Consider the following 24,070-nt stretch of genomic DNA (forward strand, 5'->3'; position numbering starts at 1 on the left):
TGCCCAATCTCTTCCACATGACCCCCACCAAAACTCCTAGCTACCCCTTGCCAGCCGCAAGCACTCCTCTACACCCCCAGCGGTGAACATCTAATACCCTGCAAGGCGGAAGCCCAGACAAACTATTTCTTTTCTTTTTCTTTTTAAGGTGATAATCATCTGCATTCAGTACAGATTAGCCATCCTGTGAGTAAGAACATCAAGGTGCTGAGGTATACATCAGTACATCAATTTGTTTCAGAGGAAAGCTGCGCTGTCTCCTGAGACGAGAGATTCAAATCAAAAGACAACCACGTTTTAACCCCAGAGCTGCCTGTTCAATGGTAATTACCCTGCTTCCCTTACAGCAACTCCTCTTCACTTCAAAAGGCATTTCTAAGGCTGTTTGCTCTGTCTTGCTACCTGAAATCACATCAAAACTGCCAAACATGACCTTGGAGGACTGAAAACCTGTAAGTAAGCTCATGATGGTGAAGACAGTCTGCCTTTACTCATAATCCTGGTTTTTCTCAATTTCTTAAAATTAATGTTTATTCATTTTCTAAGAGAGACAGAGACAGAGACAAGAGACAGAGCATGAGCAGGGGAGGGGCTGAGAGAGAGGGAGACACACAATCCAAAGCAGGGTCCAGGCTGTGAGCTGTCATGTCAGCACAGAGCCTGATATGGGGGCTCGAACCTGCAAACCGCAAGATCATGACCTGAGCCGAAGTCAGACACATAACTGACTGAGCCACCCTGGTGCCCTCTGGAGATGACTCTTACTTAATAAGCTTGCCTCCACCTCCCATAGAGCCTTGGGCAGTTCTCACGTCGCTAACTATGGCCCCGACGGAGTCTACTGGCAGTGTGATCACCGATCACTGGGGCTGGGTGTGCAACTTCCATTCACACCCAGCACAGGTGTTGGGGGCTCCCTTTTGGTGAGCCTCCCCCTCTCCCAGCCCCAGTAAGCAACCCATGGGGCAGGGAGCAGAATAATGCAGAGTGGAACACACACTGTCCTCCCTCTGAGCCTGTGCAGCAAGAGGCAGCTAAAGCCCCAAACCTCAAAAACAGCCCGTTCCTGAACCCTTTGTAAACCACCCTGGAAACTGGGGCCAGCTGCCTATTCAGCACAGCCTGCGAATACAGGCACTCATTTGGTTACGTATGGTCTATGGTTGCAGTTTGGCTACATAGGACTTCTGGCCCTGAAAACCTAAAACATTTACAATGTGGCCTTTTACAGAGTAGGTTGGTTGACCCCTACTTTCTCCCACTCAAATTATTTTCTGGTTTTAAATCTGTTCATTTTTAACCCCAGGAAATCTGTACAATTCAGGACATAGTCGTGAAAAAGTCCCAATGACGGAACTCTGGAATTGTTCACCTGTAGCCCAGAATCAGAAACAGGTAGGTAAGACCATTTGGGTCATTTACTTGGGAATCATACTTCCTAGAAATGACCTACCATGAAGCATCAGAAAGCTGCCAGCCCTTCCAAGAAGAAATTGCAACATAAGAAACACAACTGGTAAGTGGGGGGTGGGGGATGGGGGGGGGTAGGGAGAGAAAACGCTCTCCTTACCCCTGCCAAAAGCACCCCGCCCCCATCAAAAGCTACCAACGTGTTATAATATCCCAATACTTTCTTGTATGACACATGTAGTCACATATTTTTCTTGCACACTTCTACCCACCTTTTATTTTTTTAATGTTTATTTATTTATTTTGAGAGAGCGCACGAGAAGGGAGAGGGGCAAACAGAGAGAGAGAGAATCCCAAGCAGGCTCCAAGCTATGAGCACAGAGCCTGAACCCACAAACCACAAGCTCATGACCTGAGCCGAAGTCAAGAGTGGGACGCTCAATGAACTGAGCCACCCAGGCGCCTGCCCACCTTTGTTATGCTTAATGAAATGGCATCACTACTCTAGTGGCTTTTTGAAAATGTTACAAAGGTCACTACATTTTTCCGTGAAGGCTGAGTGATCTAAGTGAGAAGTTCAACAGTCTTTATGTTCAACACTCCGATTTTAATATCACTAGGATGTTCCACTTGGGGAGACTCTGTTCACATCGCGGGGGGAGGGAAAAAAGAAGTGTTCCGGTTAAAGAAGCCTTAAGCAACAACCTCTTGAAGGCAAGGTAAGAAAATGGAAATGCTAGATTTCCTTTATTTTAGGTTCCCACCCATGAGTCTTCTGTAGAGGCTAGGAGAAGACACAACATAAAACAGAAGCACAGGGGCGCCTGGGTGGCGCAGTCGGTTAAGCGTTCGACTTCAGCCAGGTCACGATCTCGCGGTCCGGGAGTTCGAGCCCCGCGTCGGGCTCTGGGCTGATGGCTCAGAGCCTGGAGCCTGTTTCCGACTCTGTGTCTCCCTCTCTCTCTGCCCCTCCCCCGTTCATGCTCTGTCTCTCTCTGTCCCAAAAATAAATAAACGTTGAAAAAAAATTAAAAAAAAAAAAAAATAAATAAATAAATAAAACAGAAGCACACACTGTTGGTCGTTTTGCACCCAGAACGGCACTGCAGGCCGTCCAAGCATTCAAACTACAACAACAAGCCGTATTTCCTAAATTACCCACAATTCCCAGTGTGCCAAAACACAGTTTTCTCTCTCAAAGAGCATTTCACAATACGACCACATGAGAGTCCTGATTACAGCAACTGCATCCATCTGAACCAGTTTATTGAAAAAAAGAAATCACGCACAAGCATCTCTACTTTTGCTAGTATTCGCCCTACTGTGATTGAGAAGCACCCCACAACTGAGCAAGGCACCCACCACAGGTGAGCTGAGAATCAGAGTCCTGAATCCCAGCACCACACACAACAGCAGAGTGGGGGAGGATAAAAGATGTCAGATTTGAAGTCGCAGAAAAAGACGGTGTTTTCATTTTTGCCCATCGGCTTTTCCCTGGTGTATTGTTAACCTGTTATTTTGAAAAGATATGCGGAGGGGGGTTGGGTGGCTCAGTTGGTTAAGCGTCCGACTTCGGCTCAGGTCACGATCTCACAATTCATGAGTTCGAGCCCTGTGTGGAGCTCTGTGCTGACGGCCCAGAGCCTGGAGCCTGCTTCCAGTCCTGTGTCTTCTTCTCTCTCTGCCCCTCCCCACTCCTGCTCTCCCTCTCCCTCCCCGCCCCTTTCTCAAAAATAAACATTAAAAAAGGGTTTTTTTAATAAAAAATAAAAAGAAAAGATATTCACAGCAGGGACGACAACAAACTCTTTCTCTGCCTGCGTGTTCGTACACGGGGCAGGCTTGGCACGGCCATTCCCTCCCTCCCACGTAGCTGGTGCTCACACTGGCCATACTTCACTGGAAGGTTTCATGCACTGTTTGTGACATGTTGGTGCTCAAGGCAGGAAGACCGGTTCGGATAACTGGAATGAACTTCCTTTTAATAAATTGGGTCTTGGGAAAGAAATGTTCTTGTTTTGGGAAATAAGCCCAGCCTCCCTCCCTGGGCCCACCCTCACCAGCCCTGTTCTGATACGTACCAAAGGCTGCCAGCTCTGGCTCCTTTTTCCACTTTCCCAGCGAGGCTGGCGGGTTTGGCCAAATCACGGTGGTGTGCAAAAGCAGGTCCCCCATGCTCAGATCCGCAACCTGAGAAGCACAGAAACAAAAAAAAAAAAAAAAAAAAAAACAACTTGCAGGTGGTTGTTACAATATTCAGATTTTTAGGTTTTCAAATCTGGCAGGCTGATGGCAATCTTATTTCACAAAAATATGGTCTTTAACAACATCTGGTCACTTTTTTTTTTCTTTTTCTTTTAAATAGATTTCCCATATTTTTTAAATTTTTTAATGTTGATTTTTATTTGAAAGAGAGAGAGAGAGAGAAAGAGACAGAGACTGTGCACGAGTGGAGAGGGGCAGAGAGATGGAGACAGAATCTGAAGCAGGCTCCAGACTCCCAACTGCCAGCACAGAGTCTGACGCAGGGCCAGAGCTCAAGAGCCATGAGATCATGAACCGAGCCGAAGCGGAACACTTAACGGACTGAGCCACCCAGGTACCCCTGGTCCCTTTGTTTTCTTTATCCCACGTTTGTCTACAAGAATTTCAAGACTAGAGTGGCAAAAGGTAGAAATTGGGGCCTCAAAATTCACACACAGTAGCCTGGAGCCTGGAGCCTGTCAAAATTGATCTACAAAACTGGCCAAGCTCTGTGTTCAAATAGAGACAGTTCCCCAAGAAGAGACAAATGGCCATCGATCACAGACATTCCCCCCAGAAAACTAGGCATTTCCACCTATGGGTTTAAATCCCCTTGGAGCCAAGGTTTTTCTGGAAAGCAGTGGAACCAATGATTTTTTCTTCTTCCAGCTCATTCTAAAGGTTTGATTTCACTTTAGAGGAGGAAGAGAGAAGCCAACTGAGGAGTCAGAAGAGTGTTCTTTCAGTATGTGCAGCGTGAGCTCAGGGATCCGCAGAAATCATGGGGTGTGGTCACACGGCGGGGGAAACTGAGCACAAGCCTGGTCCAGACGTGTCTTTGGGTCGTAGAGCCATCCAGACATGATGCTGCGGCAGTCCAGTGCTGACACTTCCCAACAGCCACCTCTGCCTTTGTCACCGGAGTCCGGGGCCCATTTGCAAGCCCATCCACACCTCAACCTCCTGCCCACTCAGCAGCCTATTCACAGGGAGGAGAAGCATCTGGTCTCTTGACCTGCTCTCTGTGCAGGCACATTAGGGGACAAGGCTTTACAAACAGAGTCCGTGGTCCACCCACTGATAAATACCAAACACTGCCAATAGGTTCCGCATCCAGAGATCAAGCTCGAGGCAGCATTTCAGATATTCCAAAACTTGATGTTGAGCTTCTCAAAGACAGATGGGTCATTTTGCTGCTTATAATCTGATAGGGTTTCTAGAAATAGCAGCAGCAACCCGGCAGCCCTCTGCTGACCACAGTGCCATTTGGCATTGCTCGTCCTGAGTCACCAAGCCAGATGCTGGTGCTGGAGATGCGGCTCCAGCAGTACAAAATCCAGTGGTGTCAGGGCACCTGAGAGGCTCAGTCGGTTAAGCACTGGCTTAAGACTTCGGCTCAGGTCATGATCTCATGGTTCGCGGTTTCGAGCCCCGCGTCGGGCTCTGTGCTGACAGCTCAGAGCCTGGAGCCTGCTTCGGATTCTGTGTCTCCCTCTCTCTCTGCCCCTCCCCCGCTTGTGCTCTGTCTCTCAAAACAACGAATAAACGTTAAAAAAAAAATTAAAAACACAAACCAAACCAAAATTCAGTGGTGTGGTTACCACTATAGTGACTGGGGGATCAATAATAATAATAATTACTGACCTGTATTATTAGTAAGTAGTATAGCCAAGGATAAAAAAATTAATCAATCTTAGTTTGTTTGTACATATGAAATAACTAGTCAACCACCTCCCAGGACAGTCTCAACTAAGGTAACTATAGTCTCTACTACCCATGCCCCAAGCATCTGCACAAAAGAGGAGTGTTTATACACAGAAGTCAAGTTCCCAGGTACCATTCTGGGCCACCGCCTTAGGGGATATGTCTTTAAACGTGATTGAGGGTCACTGGGGCAGATCATTCTCCAAACTCTACTTCCTTCTCCGACATAATTCTGTATCGGCACCCTCTGCCATGTGACTTTCTAGCACCTCCCACTACACCAGGCAAATCCCTGCTGACTCTGCACGTGGCCATGTGCCTTGGGCCTCGGACTTGCCATAGTAAGTTTCCACCAGCCCTCCTGGGCTTCCACCTTCCCTGGAAAGGATATGCCCAAGACAGCCACTGCTTCTTCAGCCCAGATCCCGAAAGGATGACAAGTAGAGTGTACCTGGGCTTTACGTTCTAGAGCTCACCAAGAGAGGCCAGAGTTCTGCTGGCCCACATACCCGAGTGTGGTGGTATTCACTGAGATGTTATTTGTCACATAGTGAAAAGGGACTGATGCAGTCCCAGTCCATGTGGTTATGCTCTGTTTTCAAGTTTCCACATGGCCCATGGAATAAGGGTGTCAGCGCTGCCCATCCTGGCCAACAGTATCTCCCTTGGCCTTCTATTTGTCACCTTCTCAATTTTCTGCCCAAACCTCAAGACTAAGCTCTGCTTAGAAGTCTGGCCTGTTCTACTCGGCCACGTCTTTTGGGCCCAAAGGGGACATGCCCTCTTTGGTCTTTTCTTCATCCTACCTAAGCAAAAGGGATGCTCTACGTGGTCCAGCTCAACTCCGTAGGGTTTAACATGGGGAGGCTGAAGGCCTCCCAGCTTCATCATACAGTATTTTCTTGAACAGCTTTGTTCTTTGTGCACATATCTGCCTTCAGGGACCGCCTGAGGAAAGTGGCTGATGACAAGATGAGACATGGTAGCGTGTCCCTGGAATGTTACCATTTCAATAGTGACCCACCTTTCCCAACAGATACTGATAAATGTTCCTATTCATAACTGTTGACAAACTGTTCATAAACCCATTCTAGGTTTTTACTGGATATTGCCATTAAAAAGGAACTACAATGATCAGGAATCAGCTCTGTGGGAATCAGGACATAACCTATGTGCCTCTAACTGGCTGCCTCTCAAAGTTTCCATAATTGCTCCAATGTATGTGGCAAGGAGTGTGATAACTGATCTGTGCACTATTTCCCCAGGACCCACATTTCCCTCAGGTCTTGTGTTTGTGAAATTGAGACCACTCCATCCCTTTCAGTTTGAAGACCATCCTCAAAGAGAGATTGCATGGAACTTGAGGCCTTCTCCTTGCCTAATCAAGGATCGTTGGCTACTAAACCTCTGCTCCACTTTGGGCGCCTACTTCTTTCTTATTCTTCTTACGGGGTTAAAACACAATCTTCCGTTGCTTTCTTTGGCATCTTTTCCAAGCCTTGATCTTTCTGGGCTTTGGACGTCCTAATACTGAGATAGGATTTTCCTTCTCTTTAATACTGGTTCTCAGTTAAATGTCTCCCTTTATCTTTTGCACATTTCTTTTCACAAAATCTCAGCCCACGGGAGGCTATTTTGTACCGCACTTTGTCTCTTTGTTCCTCGCTAGAAAGATTTCTTACTTGATTGTCAGAATTTCATTGTAGAGGACGGGCAGTTTCACCAAAGCCATGTTCCCTTTCACGGTCCTTGACTTTTGAATCATATTCGTCTTTTTTTTTTTTTCCCTAAATGCTTTGCAATCCACTATCCATATCACTTTCTAGTCTTTAGCGTAACAAGGTCTTTGCCCCCAAGGTCATTAAAATCCAGAAGCTAGCTTGATGCATCATGAACAATATAGTGAAAATGTTCATTTCCCAGGCCCAATAAAATTCACTTCTGTCAAAATTAAAATAAACTGAAACACAGGGGAGGAAGTGTTGTGATAAAAAAATGTTTGCAGTATTGGGGTGCCTGGCTGCAGAAGCCTGATCTTGGGGTCGTTCGTGAGTTTGAGCTTCACATTGGGTATAGAGATTGCTTAAAAATAATAACAATAATAAATAATAAATATATATATATAATAAAAATAAATAATAAATAAATACTTTAAAAAATGCTGTATTATTTGTAGTAGTCAATGAAACCAAGAGATCTGTCTAATGACAGGAAATTAAGTAAACCATTGTTCGCCCACACAATGAAATATTACACAATAATTTAAATGATTGTTTTGAATAATTTAAAACAACATGGAAGTTTTTTGTTCAATATTAAATAAACAAGGCATAAAATTATTTTCAAAGTATAATTATTCAAGCATATACAGAGATATAATTTTCTAAATCAAAGCAAACACCCAAACATTAAGAGTGGTAAGTGCTTTGTTTTGAGATCGAAGAGATTTTTCTCCTTGTCTTTTCCCGTATTTTGCCCTCTCACAAGCATCCCACGGCTTTCTTCTTACAAAGGTTTTATAAGAAAATGAGAACTCAGTCCAGAGTAGCCGTGCCCACCTTTTCTAAACTCTTGATTGATTACATCATCTGCCAGGTAGACTGAGAACATTCTCATGCTCTGCTTGTCACACCGGTAGAAAAAAATAAATGGTGTTTCAGTGGAACACTGTGGATCCTCTAACACACCCTCCCGAGCCATCAGACTCCAGCCCTCCATGCTGCCTTTGAGCTCCTCTGCTACTCTCTTGAAGGTGTAGGCAATGGTTGTCCAGTCGGGCGCTGACTTGACTTCCTCCCACTGTGGAGAAGCCAGTGTGTCTCCATTTGCAAACGATCACACTATTTCTTCATGTCTTATCCACACCTGGGCTAGTCCAGCTTTTCCAAGAAACCGTGGTGACGTCTGCCTGGTTCCCTCCTATCATCTGAGTAACATAAATGTCTTAATATGTCTTTGCTTTTACATCTAGAGGAGGGCCCATGATTTTACCTCTGTCTGAAAATCAGCCTTTAGCAGTCTGAAAACTTGTTTTGTTTCCCTGAAGACATCAAAATGAACCCGGACAGTAATCCTGTGTACCTTGAAGATAAGGCTGTTTTCTCTCTGCTTAGACTAAACAACCAAGTTTCCCCGCCCCCTTGTCTTTTACCCTCTTCGTCATCCCAGTAGGAGTGATTTTCTTCCTGGTTCCCTCCCAGCTTTTCTCCTTTCTTTTTTTTTAAAGGCAGAAAGCAAACCCGAGGAGAATATTCCAGCCGAATGCACAGAGGCAGTGATGAACGTTATTACATATCCTATCCCTCGGATTCATCTCAGTATTATCAGAATTTTTATTCACATAAGCTCTTGTCAATGACTCAGGCATCATTTATAATTTGCTCTCAGTTTTTCTCAGGTGTATCTGGCCCTGTCACTCTTTCTTCTAAGTAGGTTTTTAGGTAGACTTTAAAAAAAACAGATTTAGAGTCATTTGAAATTTTCATTCATTTAGCAAATATTGACTGAGCCCCTATGACAGGCTGAGCATTATTCTAATCTCGAGGGATGCAGCTTCGGCCTTTTACGGTGCTTACGGAAGCAGCCCAAGCCATGGTCATGGGGGTTCAGGCTCACACATAACAGAATAAAACCAGAGGTCCCGAGAGGGAAGGAATGAGACTCAGAGACACGGTTCCGATATTAAGAACTAATTCAGCTGAGGAAGAAAATTCACTTATAGCCTTGGATAAAGGGTAAAAGTTCCACCGACAAAAACAATACTTCGTAACTCTTTCACTTACAAATAACACCTTCAGAAAACAATGGAACCAACCCAGCTTTACTGCCAGGTGTTCTGAGAGGCCGGCCCCCTTACCTCTTTTTTCTCACCCGTCTGTTCAGCAATGAGCTGGTCAAACACAGCCCCAAATTCTTCGTGAATTTTCTGCATTTCATTGATATGACTTGCAACCTTGTTCATAGTCTTGATGGCCACTGGAAGAAAACGGCCGTGAAAGGCAAAGGCTGTTTAGAGACGGTCACGGAGACACGGGCGGGGGGGCGGGGGGCAGACCTCGGGGCCGGGGCCTCACCGTCCAGATGGTAGTGCTCCTCGCTCTCGGCATCCGTCAGGGCAAAGAGCTCCTTCAGCAGAAGCGGGTACTTGAGGATCCTCTGGATGGGCTTGATGAGGTAAGACTCGAGAGTGGCCGAGTGCTGCTGTTTCGGGTTCTGGGCATCTAAGAACGCCTTGAAAGCCGTGTCCGTCTTGGCTGGCAGAGATTAACACAGGCTGTCAGGATGGAACCTCCAAATGACCCCCTCCCCACCATTTCCCTCACTTTTTCCAAGGCGCCTTTCCACAGGACTGAGTGGAGAGTGTGTTGCAGGAGGAAGGAAGGCGGGGGCCCCAGGGAGACAACTGGAAGAGCCGGTCAGGCTTCTTTGTTTGGGGGCAATAATGGAGTCTGAGTAAAGGGATAACAGCGTTTGTAAATCCTACACCTGGGCTAGGGGCGCCTGGGTGGCGCAGTCGGTTAAGCGTCCGACTTCAGCCAGGTCACGATCTCGCGGTCCGGGAGTTCGAGCCCCACGTCGGGCTCTGGGCTGATGGCTCAGAGCCTGGAGCCTGTTTCCGATTCTGTGTCTCCCTCTCTCTCTGCCCCTCCCCCGTTCATGCTCTGTCTCTCTCTGTCCCGAAAATAAATAAACGTTGAAAAAAAAAAATCCTACATCTGGGCTTTGAGGGGCTGCTGTTCATCCTCCTCGTACTAAGAACGTCTTTTTTTTTTTAATTTTGGAGTTTATTTATTTTGAGAGACAGAGAATGAGCAGGGTAGGAACAGAGAGAGGGGAGAGAGAGAATCCATGCTGCTAGTGCAGCGTCCGACGCAGTCCTCGAACTCACGAACTGTGAGATCATGACCTGAGCTGGACGGAACCAAGAGTCAGATGCTTAACTGACTGAGCCACCCAGACGCCCCAAGAATGTCTTTTTATTCTGATATTTTGACATCTGGGGGCCTTACAGACCCCGGAACTGCCCCTCCCGGGGCTAGCCATTCCTACATGCAGCAAAGGACTCACCCACCGGGGAGCACACCTTTCGTATGCAAACCAACCAACGTGGAGTCCCCTACCCCCATCTCTTCTAGTGGGCCCTGACACTCTGGGCCACTATTCCCCTGCCCTAATCCCCTCAGGGCCAGGTACCAGACAAATCAGGACCGCCCCTCTACCTCAGAACCCACTGAAACCCCCCCACGCTAAGCCTGCTTACCCTGCCTCGCTCCGTCCTTCGTGCAACAACCACAATAAAGTTGCCCACGTTCCCCCCTGGCTCCTGCTTCCTGACTGGCCCTGGTGCTTCCCAGTGTGGCCCTGTGTGGCATGTTTCGCCCCCTTCTTTGGGGAACTGTGGGTAACAAACTACCTTTACAAAGGCAACGGTCTCTCTGGTCTGTTCGCTTCGCCGTATCTGAATACTCAGAAAGCCTACATGTTGAAACACTCCTTGCCCTGGTTTTCTTAATCTTTAAAGCATTTCATTGCCAGTTAGAATCCTTTTTTTTTTTTTTTTTTTGAGAAAAGATATGAAAAAAAACGAAAAAATGAGAAGCAGTGGTGCTCTGTAGCTCTGGGAAGTGGGGCAGGGCTGGGTCTCCCACAGCCAACGCCTTTTAAGATCTGTTCTATGTTAATATGCTGCTACCAGCTATTAGCATCTAGAGGGCAGCGCCTCCCTCCCAGAGCCCAGGACCGCACAGTCCATTCAGAGGGAAACATACATCTGACCTCAAAGAACCCAGGCAGCACTTGCTTCACCAGCCTGGTTTCTATCTGTGTCCCAGCAGGGCTGAAAAGCAGCCCTGGGGAGTTGAGGGAACCCAGACGAGCAACAAGGTACCCACCAGTGGGTAGTTGGGAAGACAAGCCTAATTAGGAAGACAAGGCTAATTAATGCCATCTAGGTGCAGAGAAACTGGGGGGAGGGAGAAGGGAATGAGGACACGAAACGGGGGAAAAAAGGTACAATATATCAAAGTGACGTAACAGTGGGCATACCCTTTTTCAAAAGCTTCTGATAAAAATGTATCTCCGTCTCCAGGGATTAGCAGTGCAAGCTGAGACCAGAAGATGTTGTAAAAGGGCATCATGGATTGTAAACTGATTATTCTATCTTTATTCAAAGAAAAACAGCAACCATGTGAAGGCGGCCTCATAAAGACCACAATCTTTTCATCCCTTTTAAGCCCTGTGAAGAGGAATTAGACTGCATGGGGTTTGGGGCCACCGTTTCTCCTCCTGCCAAAGAGCAAATCTGGGAAAAGAAAGGACCCTGGGAAGGAGTGGCCTGTGTGTCAGGAAAGCAAGGCCCAGCCCCTCCGATGCCCAGGAGGCTGTGGCTACTGTGCGACATCCCAAGTGTCTCTGCCCACATCTAGAAGGGGCGTAGGAATCCCCTCAAAATCCGAAAGCCCAAAACAATGGCCACTGGCATTTAATCCATCAACCATATTTCATGTCAGAACAAAACTCAGCTCTTGGTGAGTTAAGGGAGTCTCACTTTCATCCAACCTAGCCGTGAGCCCATTAAGAGTGAGACTTTTGGGGGGCGCCTGGGTGGCGCAGTCGGTGAAGCGTCCGACTTCAGCCAGGTCACAATCTCGCGGTCCGTGAGTTCGAGCCCCGCGTCGGGCTCTGGGCTGATGGCTCAGAGCCTGGAGCCTGTTTCCGATTCTGTGTCTCCCTCTCTCTCTGCCTCTCCCCCGTTCATGCTCTGTCTCTCTCTGTCCCAAAAATAAATAAAAACGTTGAAGAAAAAAAAAAAATTTAAAAAAAAGGAAAAAAAAAAAAAAAGAGTGAGACTTTTGGGACACCTGGGTGGCTCAGTCGGTTAAGCATCTGACTTCGGCTCAGGTCATGATCACACAGTTCATGGGGTCAAGCCCCGCATAAGGCTCTTGCCTCTCAGCACAGAACCCACTTTGGATCCTCTCTCTCTGCCCCTCCCCCACTTGTGCTCCCTTCCTCTCAAAAATAAACATTAAAACAAAAGAAAAGAGTCACAGACTTTTGTTCTCCAAGAGTTCTCTTCACCCTCCCCTCTAGGCAACTTTGGCCATTAGAAAAATGTAGGTCATACCTAATGTTTCCAGGGATCATTTTGAAAGACACTAATATTTTTCAGGTGCAAAAAACAATGTTATTGGATTAAGAAAAAAATCTCCAGGGGCACAATTTAATCTGATTGAGTGATTAAAAGTAACACAAATTGCTCTAAAGCCTGTAATGTGTATATAATTTTACAGGAGAACAAAGTTCTCTAAAATTGTTATGTTAATGATCTCCTAACAATCAGCAGTCGGTTAAAGTTGAAAAAGAAGCCTGTATGCAGAACTCTATGCCCAACACAGGACATGTGAAAGCAGCATATGCGAAAAGCTGGGCCAGACAACGCGACAAGGAAATTCCCAGGCTCCCTCTAAAAAAGTTTTCTTTAATGTTTATTTATTTTTTGAGAGAGAGAGAGACAGAGTGTGAGCGGGAGAGTAGCAGAGAGGGAGGGAGACACAGAATCGGAAGCAGGCTCCAAGCTCTGAGCTGTCAGCACACAGCCCGACGCGGGGCTCAAACTCACAAGCTCTGAGATCATGACCTGAGCCGAAGTCGGACGCTTAACGGACTGCGCCACCCAGGCTTCCTTTAAATTTCATGTTGAAAATGTCCTTTGAATTTCATGTTGGGATAGGTGCCGTGGCAGTCAACTAGCTCTACCAGTAAGTATGTCATTATCTGGGGCATGCTCTTCTGTCAACCGGAGACCTGCACTGTACTAATATTTCCTATAATAGGTTTTAAATTAAGTCAAGCTCATTCTCTCTGGCAGGAAAGCATAACATGGATAAATTATTTACGTATTCAGGGACCGGATCCGCAGCTATGCACATGACAGCCACAGGGAAGTGTTAAGAACGAGCGGGCTGATTTCCAGAGATCCTTTGCAATCGGACTTTCTACCGATTATACTGTTTCCCAGGGAAATATCTTTTTTTTTTTTTTTTTTTTAAATCACCTATCACTAACATCACATGCTGAACTAGGGAAGCAAAACAGCTTTCTGGAGACTCTCAGCTTTAGCAGTGCTGGTGGTGGCTATTATCACACACCTAGGGAGAAAAACATAGGTGAGGGAAAGAGGCATTCCACCAAAAGGCCCAGTAAGTGTGCGAGGTTATAAGGAAATGAATGAACATTAGGGAGTAAAGCAGGGATTTCTAAAGCTCCTCTGTTTTTGCATAATTGCAAGATGACCCCTCAATTCTGGCCCCAAATAGATGAGTCAAACCTTTCGTTATGAGAAGACTGGTAAGACCGTTAGTCCAAGATAGTAGGGGCACCTGGCTGGCCCAGTCAGTAGAGTGTGTGACTCGGCATCTCGCGGGTTGTGAGTTAGAGCCCCATGTTGGGCACAGACTTTACTTAAAAAAAAAAAAAAAAAAGACAGAGGCATCTGGGTGGCTCAGTTAGTTAAGCACCCGACTCTTGATTTTGGCTCAGGTCATGATCTCACGGTTTGTGAGTTCGAGCCCTGCGTGGGGCCCTGTGCTGACAGCAGAGCCTGCTTGGGATTTTGTCTCCCTCTCTCTCTGCCCCGCCCCTGGTTGCTCCCTATCTTTCTCTCAAAATAAAAACAAACTTAAAAAAAAAAAAAAAAGACAGCAATGCATTTCACTTCTTAGTACCTTTATTTGTGTAACATCTATCTGGCACATTAATGACTCGTGGATTTCTGTCCCAAACTCCCAACCACAGTCAGCCACACAAATGGGAATCTACAACAGACATGCCCACCTGCTGCCCAGTCCTCACCGGCCTACCTTTCACCAGGACCTTGGGGACCTTCGTGTGGCTGGCGCAGAAGGCACTGTAGAGCTTGAAGCGGTCAGCGTAATACAGAAAGGATCCCCCCAGGGAGAACAGCACTTTCTGGATTCAACGAGAAAAATCGCAGTTAGTTCATGTTCGTCCTCGTCTAGAAATATCATCGGGACACAGAGGGAGCCCACATCTGCCTGACCCTCCCCACACATCAGCACCATTCACACCTGTCACAGCCTTTCTTTGCTCCCTGACGGCCTGAAACTGCCTATTGGAAAGGTCGAGGGCTTACATGTTTGTGGAGTTGGCCTTCTTGCTAATTACAGTGGAGATGTCACTGCTTCTCCAGCCCTGGGCCTTTGAATGACCTACCTGGGATGTCTGAATGTTAATGAGAAAATATAGAGGCATTTTGGAAAAGGCAGAAATCTCCTGAAATCTCTCATTAGCTCATCCTGGGAGGGGGAAGCGACAAACCAAATAGAGGCAAGAAATGCATACACCCCAAAAATAGAAGACACATTTCCCTGGTCACTAATTCCACCCTCTCCAATATTACTCCCTTGTCTAGCAGGGAGCAGATAAGAATGTAAGAAACATGCTTAGCTACGGGAATTAGATACCCTCTCCCAGCCCACACCCTCTGCCTCAAAAGGCTCAAAAATGGGTGACGAACTTCCCTATTAGAATTTAGTTTGCAGGGCGCCTGGGTGGCTCAGTCGGTCGGGCGCCCAACTTCGGCTCAGGTCATGATCTCACAGTTCATGAGATCAAGCCCTGAACTGGGCTCTGTGTGGACAGTTCAGTGCCTGCTTTGGATTCTGTGTCTCCCTCTCTCTCTGCGCACCCCCCGCTCATGCTCTGTCTCTCTAAAAAATAAATACTTTTTTAATTAAAAAAAATAAATAAAAGTGAGGTTCCAAGAAAAAAAAAAAAAGTTTTGGATTTCAATGTGCAATTTACCTAATGAGCAATGCACAGAATTCTGATAGACGGTCTACTAAGAACAAAAAGTTTCTTTTCAACTACCCACAATAGGTAATTGGAGACCTACACTAGTTTCCCACGCTTTCTACTTTTCCTCCTTTCCTTTTCAAGCCCCACCCCTCCCAACCTCACCACCCTGGCTGAGAGGGGTCCAGCAGGGACAGTTATCCTTGGAGATACACTCAGTAACTAAACAAGAAAAGATGTGAAAGAGAAAGCTCTAAACGTAACCCCTCACGTTAACTGTATCAAGCCATTAGTTAGGTCTAACTTATTACTTACTTAGCATTTACCATACAGGCACCCACAGATAAAACATTAAGGCATTCATTTATTCTTCTGGCCTTAAAAAAATGATCTCAGGGCACAAAGTGTGCCCAAGTATGAGGGGTTTATACACAAAGACTATATTTACCCCAAGTTGCCCTTCCGTAGGACATCATAGAGCCACTCACTGGATGTTGGACGTTGCAAATTTCCAAGGGCACATTTTATCAAGACTTGTTTGACCTCAGAACTAGTTATATTTCTTTCTAATACTGCCTTAGAACTAGAGTTTTATGCAGTCTGAATATTGGAACAAGCTTTTATGTTTCTGGCCAAATGTACAATCAGAATTTAGACAGGGCACCAAGGGTAAAACCGACAGGGATAGGTGTGGGAGCAAAGGCAAGACAATCCAGAAGCCAACTGAGAGGTGCTGGAGAGGAGCTCTTGGGCCATGAATATTCAATATGCATCAATTGTCTTGCCTTCCTGGCAGAATGGAGACCTTCAGGTTATGCAATAAACCAGTAAAGCCACAGTCAGGGAAGAGTCCCGCTCGAGTGGAATTTAGAACTGTAACCGTTCAGAGACAGCTTACTCAAAGAATCCATGCAGCAATCCCTCCTAGAAGAACCCTGCTCATAATGCAGCCACGTTCATACTATAGTTCTGTTCACCTACCTCTCCTCAATTGATTCACTGAACCTACACTCAAAGAACCGGCGTCCCAGCAAGAGACTGGTAAGTGAATTTAATGAGTGTTGTATGCTTTAGATTAAAACCAAGTGTTTTAGGGGCACCTGGGTGGCTCAGTCAGTTAAGTGTCCCCCTTCAGCTCAGGTCATGATCTCATGGTTCATGAGTTGGAGCGCCGTGTCAGGCTCTGTGCTGACAGCTCAGAGCCTGGAGCCTGTTTCAGATTCTGTGTCTCCCTCTTGCTCTCTGCCCCTCCCCCACTTGCACTCTGTGTGTCTCTCTCTCTCTCAAAAATAAATGTTATAAAAATTTTTTTAAACCAAGTGTTTTAAGGAATGTCTGTAACCATTTGTTTTTTTAGACCCTCATCCAACAACTTTTTTGATTAACAAATCACTGACCCTTGTCATGACTTTGAACTGTCTTAATTAATGCACTAATTTAGAAAATACATGTTATCATTACAAACACACACAAAGGAACCAAACTGTATTTTGAATGGACAGCAGAACCACCCTGAGGATGAAGAGAGGAGAAAATTAATTCATCCAAGCAGCATTTGAACACACACACAAATGAACCTTATGCGGTAATTAGGATTAAAGGGGATAGTATCCTGCCTGCAACTAAACTCTTCAATGGTTCGAGGAAAAAAAAAATTATATTCCACAGACACACAGATACATACACATATACATATCAGAGATAGGAAGGGAGAGAAATAATAAAGCAAACGTGGTCAAATGTTCACATTTGGGAAATCTGGGTGAAGGAGATCCAGGAATTCTTCCAGACTATTCTTGCAACCAGTCTCAAGACATATCCAAATAAAAACAGATAACTATATATAAAAACACATTTGGGGGCACCTGGGTGGCTCAGTCGGCTGACTGTCTGACTCTTGGCTTTGGTGTGGGTCGTGATCTCGCAGCTTCATGGGTTCGAGTGCCGCTCTATCAGTGCAGAGCCTGGTTGGAATTCTCTCTCTCCATCTCTCTCTGCCCCTCCCTGGCTCACACTGTGTCTGTCTCTCTCAGAATAAATAAACTTAAAAAGAAAAGACTATATTCATATGCTAAGTGTATGAACACGTGTATGTATACTGAATAGCTCCCATTGCAAAGGATCACTGACCCAAAAAAACACGAGGGAGAAAGGGCAGCCAAGTCCCTAAATGTGTATACTAACATCACTCAGCCATATCTTGGCAAGCTCTACGAGAGGTCGAAGCGTATGGGGGCCCTACATAGACAGCTGAACCTGAGTCCAACACAATGGCCAAATTAACAAAGCAAAGAGAATAGAAGGATGGTCATTTCAGCACATAGTACCAGAAAAATCACATTCACAAGCAAAAAAGATGACTTTGATTCCTACATTGCACCTTAAAAAATTTAATTCAAAACAGATCCGAGACCATAAGGTACATGCCCAAATTACAAAGCTTCTGGGAGAAAACAGAAGAAAATGTTTATGACCCTGGTTTAGGCCAAAATTCCACAGCCAGGACACCAAAAGTGTGACCCAAGAAAGAAAAGATTTGAAAAATTGGGCTTCATCAAAATTTAAAATTCCTGATCTTTGAAAGACACTGTATGACAAGAAAACATTTACAAATCCCGGTTCTGGTAAAGGACTTCTACTCAAGACCCAATAGTAAGAAAACCAAAAAAATCAATGGGTGAATGGTATGAAGAGATCCGTCACCAAAGAGGATATGTTACAGGCAAACGAGCACATCAGAACACGTGCACCGTCATGTCATAAGGGAAATTAAAATGAAAGTCACAGCCAGATGCCACTACACATGCGTTAGGATGGCCACAATTATAAACAGAGACCATGACCTCCTCGTGAGGGTAAGGGGGAACCGCCGGTGACAAGGTACATTGGCTCAACCACGTGATCCAGCCACTCTATTCCTGGGTATTTAGCCAGAAGAAAGGAAAGCAGACATCCACACTAACACTTGTACACAAATGTTCACAGCAGCTTTACCTGCAACTGCCCCAAACTTGGAAACCACCCAAGTGTCCAGAAAAGGTGATAAGATAACAGAGCGTGCTATACCTGTTAACCCGTGTGGGGGGTCACCACTGAGCGATGGCAAGGTTGGACTATTGGCAGATTGAGATACGCAGCCACAAGGATGAAACGTGATTAAACTAAGGACAGCCCCAAACTTGGAAACCACCCAAGTGTCCAGAAAAGGTGATAAGATAACAGAGCGTGCTATACCTGTTAACCCGTGTGGGGGGTCACCACTGAGCGATGGCAAGGTTGGACTATTGGCAGATTGAGATACGCAGCCACAAGGATGAAACGTGATTAAACTAAGGACAGGACGCCACATAAAAAGAGCACACGCTGCATGATGCCATTTATATAAAACTGCACAATGCAAGTTAATCTAACTAATCTATGGTATCACAAAGTGCACGCGGTGGCCTGGGGCTGACGGGCAGTGAGGGGCGGGAGACAGGAATCACCAAAGAGCAGGAAAAACACATTCGGGGCGGATCGTTATGGGTATGTACATATGGCAAGATTCATCAAACTGTGCAATTTGAATATATGCAGCATATTCTATGTCAATTATACTCGAATTTTAAAATCTGTTTTTTAAAAGCGTATAACGGTGACATGTAAGCCAACAACACTGTGCATGAAGCAGCGAGCTCTGTCATTTGCAGGTGTAGCATAGGAAATTATCTGCAATAAAGGAAACCCGGCCAAGGAGGAGGACACAAGCTGTAAGCATCCTCACTACAGTACTCGTCATAAATCCTCATTAAGGCTACAAGAACGCTGTAAGATGGAAGATTGTGTTCCTCCTGGATAATGATAAGCATTTCCATTAAGCAAAGTTTTCCAGAACAGGATAAATTAATTTGTTTACTGGGAAACCAAGGGTGCTGGTCTGATTTGCTAATAACAAGTATTAAAGGGCCCCACATAAACAGAACAAAAGGTCAAGGTTGCTCTATCTTCCACAGCAGAAGCTGGTAGACCTACCAGGTTTGATACATGTTGATGGCACTAGTGTCCCCTTAGCCAGACAAAAGTCCCCTCTTAGACTCCCTTCCTGAATGGACGCCACTGGAGGTCCAATGAAGACTCAACACCATGAGCACGAGAACTGACCAGAAAGAGCACAGGCCCCCTGCTATCAGGAGAGTCAACCTGACCTACAGGATAGCCCACCCATGACATTAGGAGGCAGCCTCATGCCTTTGAAGATGAGACTTACCTTAAATTGATCGACTTTCTCGAGCTTTTCCAAATCAGGGACCAGTCTTACTCCATCCTCCAGGGTTTTCAGAAATTCTACCTGAAACTCTACCATTTCGGTGAGGTTTCCGAAGAGCACGTCCAGCTGGAAAATGGAAAAAGAATTTAATCCACTCTGCATTACATTAGTGGTCAGAAACTTTATTTGCTTCCGATTTCAAAGCTCTTCTATCAATACTTATCAATTAAGATAATGAGCCCACCATGGGGAAGGGGGGAAAGGTGAGGGGGGGGCAGCTCCTCACTCTTTGAGTGCAAGCCAAGAGCTTAACAGGCAATCATTTGAGCTATTTATTACAATTAAGCAAATTCAAATTGCTTTCAGTGTTGCCTGTGTGCCTCGCTCCTTCTTCACCAGGTTCAACTGCAATGTGACCCTCACAAAGTTAGGTCGTTTTTCCATCATACCTCATCTTGGGTGAGGAAAGTTTCTTTTTGAAGAGGTTTTAGGTATCTCTCCATGAGACAGTTTAAGTCCTAAGGGTTGAAAGGATACTTCATTAGCACATCTAAAAGTCTGTAAAGCATCTAAAGAAGAAAAAACAGATTATGTCCGAAACGCTAACATTACACTCTTTAGGTCATTAAATTCCCTTAAAGCAGGAGTGAGCCCAAATTTCCTGCAATATTTTAGACTGCAGGCCATGTGGCCCCTGTCACAACTGTGCCGCTGTAACAGGAAAGCCGCTTCCTGTGACAGCAGCACAAACACATAAATGAATTTGTGTGTGTGGCCACGTTCCGATAAAACTTTATGTGTCAAAACAGGCAGAGGGCTGGATTTGGCCTGAGGGCCATAATTTGCTGACCCCGGAGTTAAAGACTAAAATAGGTAATTAAAAACAGATCACAGTGTTGTGACATCTAACTAAATTATATAGTTATAGGAATATATAACTATTACAGTCATAGGAATGTATTACAATGTACGTTTTGCAGTGTGTGAACAATGCACCTATTATAGTTATACATATTCGATAGACATTATGAATGATGAAGGAATAAATTACATAGCTACAGGAATATAACTAAATGTCTGAACACAAGCGAGAATAAAAACAAAACAGATGCCCTTCTGCCTAGACTCAAATTAGATCCTGAAAATGACACCTTTACATTTTTCAAAAACTCAATTCAATTTTAGTCTTAGCCCAACGACACATTCAGAAAGGTCAGAAGGCTCACTCAATATTCTCCATCATCTCCTTTCTCAGTCGATCACTTACAAATCTCAAAGAATTGCTCTAAGAATTGATGAGCTTCCTTAAGACGCAGGAGAAACGAACGTTCAGAAGAAAGGCCAGATTCCAAGGGGGACCAAGATATGTCTCATTACCACCACCGGGCTTTGTGGTTAGTCAAGCAGGGGTATGAACCCACAGAGCCCCTCCTTGGAAGTGAGGGAAGGCAGGCCCCGCTGGAAGGCAGGGCGGGACAAGGGGACGTACTTTCACATAGGTGCGCTCCGTCTCCAGGAGCTCACAGATGACCTTGCGCAGCTTGTCAGCGTCGGTGAGCTGCCTCATGGTGGCCAGCTGAGGCCCCGTGGAGTCCTGAGGCGATGGGCTCGGGTCAGAGAGGTTCATCTCATGCAGACTGCGGCAAAATGCGGCCACCTGTTCCGTGCTCTGCGGAGCACGGTTTAAAAGGCAAGGCAGATGAAGTTACCCCTCGCTAGAGAGACCTGTCTGACATCTGTTCCGCCTCAAGATGTCCTTCCTGGTTAATGAACTGCCACACATGAATTACATCTCTCCCTCCCCCCCCCCCCCCGCCCCCCACCGCTCTGCACATATGAGAGCTCGGATGCTCAAAACAACCATAACAATAATTGCTAACACATTCCGAGTGCTCACCACATGCCAGGCACTTGTCTGATGTAGTTAACCCTCCCGCAGGGTGAGTAAGGGCTATTAGCATTCCTACAAAACAGCTGAGACAAAGGAGGCCCAGAGAGGTTAAGGAGCTCATCTGAGATTGCACAGCTCCAAAGTGGCAGAGCTGGGATTTGAGCCAGGCAGTGTGGATCAAAGCCTGTGTTCATAGCTACTCTGCAAGAAGCATACAAATAAGGGGACAGAGAAACAGAAAAATGAAACGCATTCCACTCAAAATAACAAGGCTAATTAATTAGCAAACCCCCAGGTAAGTAAACTATACTTTGCAACGTCAGAAGATGATTTTATAAGCTAAGATTCTTTCTGGCTCTGTTAAAGACTGGCCCTAAGGCAACCTTCTAGATGACAGATACTCATATATTTTAAGAAAAAAAAAAAAAAAATTTCTGTCTCTATAGCTTCTGCAAACAGAAAGATACCTCCTCTGTGGGAATAAAGGCTGTTGGGCCCTGAATAAGGCTTCCGTGGGGGAGTCCAGCCTCCACCTAGTCTCTGTCCAGGATGATTCGGGTAGAAGTTGAGGGTTCTAGGATTCTAAAGTTCCAGTTTTCCAAGTTATGCAAGACAGTTCTCTAGAGCGTGGGTGATAGAAGTGCTGCTGAAAATCCCTGGGCCCAGTGCTTGGCCACCTCGGCTGCCTATGGGACTCACCTGGGGAACATGCCCAGCTAACCCTCCAGGTCAATTCAATCAGGATCTCCAGGATGGGATGAGCCAGCATATTTTTTAAAGCCCCTGGTGGAATGACTCCAGAGGCTACTTCGCAGCACAAAATCTAGTTTATTAATATTTGTCCAAATGTGCCACCCTACAAATGTTTGCCGGTATCTCCTCGAAGGCAGGCTGTCCACTCCTCCTCCTCCTCCTCTCCCCGGCTTCCATTCTCTAATTCATCCCTCAGCACAGACTATTCCCAATCAACACGTGTGCAAATAAAGAACGACTTCTATCACCCACGTACCCAGGAAGAACATGAGAAGAACATCTTCCCCAAAACAACAGTTGCTGCCCAGAGCTGAAAGTCAACGCTGGCATTTTTGTGCAGGGCAGAGGAGCTAAAACCAAGGGGACCCCATGGGGGCAATCTCTTAAACGCAGAGGAGGGCAGCCAACATTAATATGCCTTTTCTTCATTAGCACATCCCCAAGGGAAGGGAGCCTGGAATAAAGGCAGGACAAGGACTAGGGAAATCAGAACCTAACAAGGATACGTTAACAACAATGGCATGACAAGCCAAGAGTAGAGCCAAATCCACAAAATTATGCTTTCAATTCTCTTGCAGTGACCGCAGCTTATTCGCTGCTAGCGCTAACCCTAGTCTTATGTGCCAGAAGGTATTAGTCACCTGTCAGGGGCACTGTTCAATGTTCTCTACGGATTCAGCGTTCCAGACATTGAATATTCCCATGAAGAATCCTCCCTTCAGTGACTGACAAAAAAAAAAAAACTCACCAAAATGGGCTCAACTGTATGATATGTGAATTATATCTCAACAAGGCCGTTAAAAAAGAATTTAATCAAAGCTTGTTTCTGTAGAAACCAACTACACAGTTTTATTTAGTTATGTTAGTGTTTTACTAACTTGTCACCCTGAAACATCCAGTTTAAATATGGCTTTGTCTTAAAAATGGCACAGGAATAAAAGACCCGTTGTAACAAAAATGCTCACACGTCTTTTAAATGATCCAGTGATGATTTATACCATCTGCATTATAACATAGACATGACAGGGGGGTTAGGGGAGAAAACCTCACCAAAACTAAAATCCTGTGGGCGAGAAAGTCTGACAAGTAACTGCCCTGCTCTCCAGCTTTTCCCACCTGACTTTTACCGGTTAGATTTAGCGTTCTGCAAAGGAAACTAACGCAACAAACGTATAACTGGCACCTTTCCTTTCACAAAGCTTTTCTAACCGGCCCGGCACTAACCACAGCTACCTGCCATTTCCCTGCAGATGAACATCAAAGCTACTCCTCATGATAAATAAATCCATCCCTTCGTTCCCATCAGAGATGCAATACACCTTTCTGCACTTTTATCATTTAGACAGGTTACCACATGAAATCCAATGTCCTCCTATGGTATACCAAGGGTGCCTCACACTTTCAGGAGGGGCCAAAGTTACAACCTGGGGACTCTGACACATAGCAAAGGCAGAGGATTCCAGAAGACACTTCCCTTTGTGCTCCCAGTTCTCACTACACTGACCTGTTGCCATTCTCCCCGACATCTATGTATAGTAATGGAAGGTGTGGGAAAGTCTTTCCAGGTTTTTATTCCCTTGGTTTCACCACACTCTGAGGTTTCCATTTTCAAGAGTGTGAGGAGAGCTTCTGACTTTACCTGTGTGAAGTTCACTACTTCTAAGGTCTGGTATCCTTATTTTAAGCAGGTCCAAGGGGAGAGCTAGTGGGCTGTGGGCTAGGGCTATGGTGCATCTAAACCTAGCCACGTCCTATCCAACCTCACTCCAAATACCCAGCCTACTCCTCTTTCTCCCGCTCTGAGCCAAGTTCTGGATTCTATTAGGAAAAACCTTTAGCATCCCAGAGACACCCCCAAATTCCCTTAAGTCCTCTTCTGAGAGTTCAAAGCCTTAGGCATCCCTTCCTTATTAGACACAATCCTCAGCTTAGGACAGATTTAGCTAGGTGGTCTCTAACACAGAGGAGGGGGTTAATGAAGTTTCAACATGGGCAACCCTGTTCTC

At 45.6% G+C, this 24,070-nt stretch overlaps 1 protein-coding gene across 4 annotated transcripts in view; it reads right to left on the minus strand.

Annotated features, from left to right (window-relative positions):
* TIAM1 (TIAM Rac1 associated GEF 1) overlaps positions 1–24,070 on the minus strand; it is a 208,228-nt gene that overhangs the window by 12,373 nt on the left and 171,785 nt on the right. For all 4 annotated transcript variants that reach the window (XM_047100050.1, XM_047100047.1, XM_047100048.1 and 1 more), the window contains 7 exons: positions 20,910–21,089; positions 19,870–19,938; positions 19,421–19,546; positions 14,220–14,328; positions 9,432–9,611; positions 9,215–9,333; positions 3,492–3,600 (listed from right to left, as the gene is read on the minus strand). In XM_047100050.1, coding sequence (XP_046956006.1) covers positions 3,492–3,600; positions 9,215–9,333; positions 9,432–9,611; positions 14,220–14,328; positions 19,421–19,546; positions 19,870–19,938; positions 20,910–21,089 — 892 coding nt within the window. The remainder of the gene's footprint in view (positions 1–3,491; positions 3,601–9,214; positions 9,334–9,431; positions 9,612–14,219; positions 14,329–19,420; positions 19,547–19,869; positions 19,939–20,909; positions 21,090–24,070) is intronic.

This window comes from Lynx rufus, unplaced genomic scaffold, assembly GCF_022079265.1.
Source record: "Lynx rufus isolate CCGP_SWC_20201006 ecotype Redwood Valley unplaced genomic scaffold, mLynRuf1.p SCAF_5, whole genome shotgun sequence".
In the NCBI taxonomy this organism is placed as follows: domain Eukaryota; kingdom Metazoa; phylum Chordata; class Mammalia; order Carnivora; family Felidae; genus Lynx; species Lynx rufus.